This window comes from Lycorma delicatula, chromosome 9, assembly GCF_047948215.1.
Source record: "Lycorma delicatula isolate Av1 chromosome 9, ASM4794821v1, whole genome shotgun sequence".
NCBI lineage: Eukaryota > Metazoa > Arthropoda > Insecta > Hemiptera > Fulgoridae > Lycorma > Lycorma delicatula.
In genome coordinates, this window is record NC_134463.1 from 48,509,120 (window position 1) to 48,515,242 (window position 6,123).

A 6,123-nucleotide genomic window follows, 5' to 3' on the forward strand; every position below is an offset into this window, starting at 1 on the left:
TATAAAGGACGTCCCATCTGTGAAACCCGTTATTTTAATTTATAAATTTAAAAAATTTATTTTATTTATTCATTATTTTTTTAGTGGTGCTAGATACTAAAATGTATGTGTATCGTAAATTCAGTAATTTCTGTAAAAAACTTCATACAAAAAATTATTTTCTATTTTTATTTTTATGTAATAATTTACAGGTGTAAACAATTTATTGAAGGATTTTAATATTCGTTTGTTTCAATATTTGAATCATCCCTTTTATGATTTTTTTTTTTTTTTTGTAAACAATAACATTTTAAAATAGTAGTGAATTGTAAAAAAAAAAAATTTATTTTAAAAAAGTTCTGAACACTCCAAAATATAAATAGTTAACTTATACAAAAAAACAGTATCCAGTTATGAACTTTAATGAAAAAAAAATATATAAATAAAAACTTGTATAAAATTATATACAATTTTTTTTTCTCACTCGCTTACTCACTCACTCCCTCCTCACTCTCTCTCTCACTCTCTCTCTCTCTATCTCTCTCGCGCTCTCTCTCTCTCTCGCTCTCGCCCTCTCTCTGTGTGTGTGGTGTGTGTGGGTGTGTGTGTGTGTGTATGTGTGTGTTAAAATATCATAGAATTAAAAAAATATATTTAAAAAATGAAAGAAAGAAAAGCTATTTGTGAAATATTCTGGGAGTAGAGAAGGGATTTTGAATGATGACATATAATATTTATGCGAAAAAAAGACGTCATCTGCCAGAAAATAATATGGTAACATTTTACTTCAGTATCAAAAGTTCTTTTTTGTTCGTAACAACTCGCATTGTAACTTACGAAGAACGGCGCTAAATTTGGATGGGAAGTTTTTTTATTGTCGCTGGTTGTTGGCTATAACAGTTTTCTAGATATGAAAAATTTTGTGATATTGTATAATACATTCAATTTTGAATACTGCACTTTATAAAATGTGTTATTATTTAGCGATAAAACTGTTAAAAATATTTACGTAAATAATTGAAATTTCTTAAGTTATTTTATGAGTGTAGATTTATTTATTGATTTTAGAAATAAAAACTATTTTTTTTAAGTAATAATTAGAAATACTGCCACAAACATAATTTTTAATTAATTTAAAATAATCCATCCATTTATTTTGAAACTGCTTACCACATGAGATATCAGGAATTGATAAATGATTCATGCTGCAGAATAGGTTCAAATCTAAATTAAAAAATATATATTTTTTTAAAATTTTAATACTTCTCATTTTATCAAAAAACTGCAGTTATTCATATTAAACTACTCTCTCAGTAACAGCAAGTAGACGTCTCAATCAAATATTTCTTAAGCAGTTGATTTGAAAATAATTTTCGAATGTTAAACTGTTTTTGAGTTTCAAAAGTTAAATTCAAAGGAGATCTAAGTGCTCCCTTCGAAATTAAAACAGGATTAAAACAAGGAGATATAAAGCCCTTCTGGGAAAAGAACAAAAACTGAAAAAAGATAGGGAAAAAGAATAGCAGTAGTCAAGTCAGACGGATGGCCTTTACGGATTATCTGGCTTTGCTAGTAGAAACAAAAGAAGAAACGATTCAACAGGATTTAAAACCCGTGGCTAGAAAGCAGGCCTATAGATATCCTTTAAAAAAACGACATAATGCTCAGCATCAAAAGCTACCCTAAAAAGAAAAATTAGCGTAGAATATTAAATTCTTAAAGTGGCGTCTAGTTTCTAAATTCTAAAGAAAACATTTTCTGTTGGCCTAGAGTAATATATTAAACAGTATGAAATCCAAAAAATATGTATGGTTTTGGAATTTAAATTTTGTTCAAGATAACTTTAAACTGAGTAAATATTTACCTTTTTATTATTTACTTTTTTGCGGTTAGGCTAACTATGGGGCAAGCAAATATAATTTCTTTTAGTTTCTTTTTCTTTTCTCTCAATAATCTTTCGTTCTTTCTATGTGTTTATTTTTTCCGACCATTCCATTTTGATATGATCCTTTGATTTCTTCACTATTTCAAACCCAACTTTGTGTATCTTTTGCCTGAATAGCTTTCTAACTTTTATTTCCTCTTATTTGATCCTTCGGAATTCTTTCTTCGTGGTTGCTATTTTGTTCCCAAATTTTGTTAATGAATATTTGTTTATTTTGTTCGTCTATTCTGTAGATAAGGCCCGAAATTTATTTCTTCTTGTCGATGTTTTGATATCCTGTATTTCTTAACACAGTTTTTCTTTGGATTTCAGTATATATCCTTCTGTTTTTTTCTTAGGGTCTAGGATGTTTTCTGTGTTCATCCTTCATTTCTTTAAAGGTTTCAGGTGGATTGGGTGTAAATTTTTAGTTCTGTTTAGTACCATTGGTCTCACAGCATAATGTCTGAGTTTGACCTTTTTGAAAGGTTCTTTTTATTCTAAATAACTTTGATCAGAAAACATAATTTATCTGATTTCTTTCTTTCCGTTCTCTTGCTATTCTATCAGTACTGTTGTATTTAATTATTCCCCTAGATATTTGAAACTAGACATCACTTTACGATTTCCATATTTTGTACCAATTTTTTTATTTTAAGTGTTTGATGTGAGAATTATGACTTGATTTTTCAAAGGATATATTTAGGCCTGCTCTCTAGCCACCTGTTTTTGATTCTGTTGAATCAATTCTTCCTCTGTTTCTGTTAGCAAATCTATGTCATTCGCAAAGGCCTGACATCTGACTTGGGTACCACTGATTTTTGCTCCTTTCTTTAATCATTTTTCGTTCTTCTCCGATATTAGTTTGTCCAGGATGAGGTTGAAGATCAGGGGAGATAAACCGTCTTATTTTCTTAATTCTGTTTTAATTTCGAAGGGAATACTTAGACGTCCTCTGAATTTAACTGTTGATATTGTATCTAACTAACTGTTAGCTACATTGTATCAATGTAACTGTTGATTTTGTAAGGGTTAGCTCTGTGCGTTTGTTTTTTCTTGTCATTTAATTTCTACTCTTTCATCGTTTTTAGTAATTCGGAGTAATATGATTTTTTTGTTTACTTTTTAATTTATTATTTTTTCATAAGTATCCAGTAGATGTTTGAGAACATTCTGATTTGAGAATAATAAAAAATTGTTAAATTTTAATTATACTTATATATGGTAGAGTTGACTACCAAAAATTTGGTTAATGGAATAATAATCGTTAATATGATGTGTAACACTAGTTATTCCCAAGAACATCATTAATCAATCTCAGTAATAACAACCATCCTATACCAGGTTCATTGAGGAAAATGAATGACGTTAAGTGCTTTTTCCTACTGTTTCTGCAATGAATCTAATAGACTGTTAAACACCATCATAAATGCATTGTTATGCGTGAGTTAAAAGTACACGAGAGTTCACTGTTCATAACGCATCTCATTGAAAGTGAGATTTTATCGTTTACTATACATCATCATCAATATCCGTCATGGATTAGGCTCATTTGCCTGTTCCGAAATCATCGCTTTCTTGGGTGTTCTGTATCTCTTCTCCCCCTCGGTTTGTATCTCCATACTTGAGAAGGAAGTCTGCATGCAAAGCGGCATGCGCATCAAATGATCACTCCATCTTTTACGATATTCCTTTAGTGTACCCAAAAGTGGCATCACACTTAGCTGTCTTCTTATCTCCTCATTCCTTATTCGGTCTACTCGAGTACATCCTTTGACCGCTCTCAAAAATCTCATCTCAGCAGCCTGAATACGTGACTCATCCCAACTCCGCAAAACCCAAACTTCACTACCATAAGTAAGAATAGGCATAGCCATTATTTTGTAAAATCTTAACTGAGTCTCCTGTCTGGCCTGTTTCCCTAACGTCCTGCGCATTAAACCACAGATTCCCCCAAATCGGCTCAGCTTCTTATCGACATCTGTATTCCTGTCGTATGATAGATCACAACCAAAATAATTAAAAAGTCGTATTTGTTCCAAGATCTGCCCTTCAAAGATTATTTTCGAGCATACTGGCTAAATTACCTTTAAAATCTATAATACTTGATTTCGCAGGAGAGATTTCCGTACCCAGTTGCTTACTTTTTGATTTAGGATATAAATTGCAAGTTGTAACTTATCCTCGCTATCAGAAATAATTACGGTGTCCTCTACACACAATAAAGAATTTAAGTAAGTACCATCATAAAGCCTAATCCCTGAGTCATCCTGATGTTTCCAAATCTTTAAGATTTTATCTACATAAATACTATTCATAAAATACACACTTTTACGTTTTTTTTTTTGTCTTCAGTCATTTGACTGGTTTGATGCAGCTCTCCAAGATTCCCTATCTAGTGCTAGTTGTTTCATTTCAGTATACCCTCTACATCCTACATCCCCAACAATTTGTTTTACATACTCCAAACGTGGCCTGCCTACACAGTTTTTCCCTTCTACCTGTCCTTCCAATATTAAAGCGACTATTCCAGGATGCCTTAGTATGTGGCCTATAAGTCTGTCTCTTCTTTTAACTATATTTTTCCAAATGCTACTTTCTTCATCTATTTGCCGCAATACCTCTTCATTTGTCACTTTATCCACCCATCCGATTTTTAACATTCTCCTATAGCACCACATTTCAAAAGCTTCTAATCTTTTCTTCTCAGATACTCGGAATGTCCAAGTTTCACTTCCATATAAAGCTACACTCCAAACATACACTTTCAAAAATCTTTTCCTGACATACTTTTACGTATACTATACGTAAAATATTTATATGAAAATACTGACATACAGTAACATTAAAAGAATAATAATGCCGAATAAAATTTAATTTTGTATATTTTTTAACTTTCACTGATCAAAATTGATTATTCACCGAGTACATAACTGGATGTAATAAACTGGACCCGCCTGATTATTCATCGTTTCAGAAACTATTATGATGCTGGATATCACGATAAAATAATCACTCTTGTAGCTGTTTTATAGGAATTAACATTAAAACAGCCTACCCATTATATTTTCAACGGTATGAAATACAAACTGTTTTAAAAATACATGTATAAGCGGTCAGTTAAATAAACTACACACAAAAATATACGTTTATTAACCCGTTATGTAGCTTTCTATAACGGAATATAAGCCAATAAATTATTAATTATATTATATTAATAAATTAGTTAATAAATTGTTCGCTAATTAAGAACATCTTGCTAAAAACCTAAGAATTATATTATCCATTCAAAAAAATTCTCCCCTCATAAAATATTTTTTATTGCGTAATTACGTTACTTTGTTTTTTTTTCGGTTTAACATGTTTATTTATACCCTCAAAATAGGGTACCGCTTTACTGACCCAAATAAATGATTACACATTTGCCCAAATTTATTGTGTTTTTATAAGAACAGTATTAATTTTGTGTATAATTATTTTCACCATACTGTTTCGTTGCCATAGTGTCATCAAATCGTAAACCGAAAAGATAAACTCCTTTTTATTTTTTATTCACGTATATGAGCATTAATCTGTTCATCTCCTTTTTTTTTTGTTCTTTTTTTTTTATTTGTTATACGTTAATTGAATATAAATTTTCTTGTGTTAGCTGAATTTATCAAAACCGAAGAAGATGCTGTGAGATTTTTATAAAATAGAAAACTGATGACATAATCGTTACCGTTTGTGACAACGGACAAGATATAATATTGCAAATCATTCCTATTTGACATCGTTAGAACTGTGAAAAAAATTATTTACCGTTCATTCGTTTTGGTTCGGCGGGAAACTCGGTTTAAGTATTCCCAAGCACTCCTCCAATCACTTATTTTATTCGAGTACTCATATATTATTAATATTGTGTTATTCGGTAATGTTACTGCAACTTCGGATTTTAATTTAGAACACTATTGTAAATTGCATTAATAATCATAAAATTGTGAATATCTAATACTTATTATTAATATTAAATAAATATTATAAATACATTTGGTGTGATAAACAATAAGATTTAATTGTTTATTAATGGTAAATGCGTACAGCGCGAGACCAGTAGTGTTAATTGATGGGAAACATAGAAAGACGTAGGTGAGCTCTATCGTTTACACAATTAAGTGGAACCCTGACGCGAGGCTATAAACAATCCTCCGAACATAGAACGAAAAATATCCCTTTTTTTA

At 30.4% G+C, this 6,123-nt stretch overlaps 1 protein-coding gene across 1 annotated transcript; it reads right to left on the reverse strand.

Moving 5' to 3' along the window:
* Window positions 1-3,438: 3,438 nt before the first annotated feature.
* On the reverse strand, window positions 3,439-3,780 carry LOC142330650 (uncharacterized). Its single transcript, XM_075376094.1, has one exon. It carries the CDS (start codon window positions 3,778-3,780, stop codon window positions 3,439-3,441), a length of 342 nt encoding a protein of 113 aa, XP_075232209.1.
* Window positions 3,781-6,123: the final 2,343 nt, after the last annotated feature.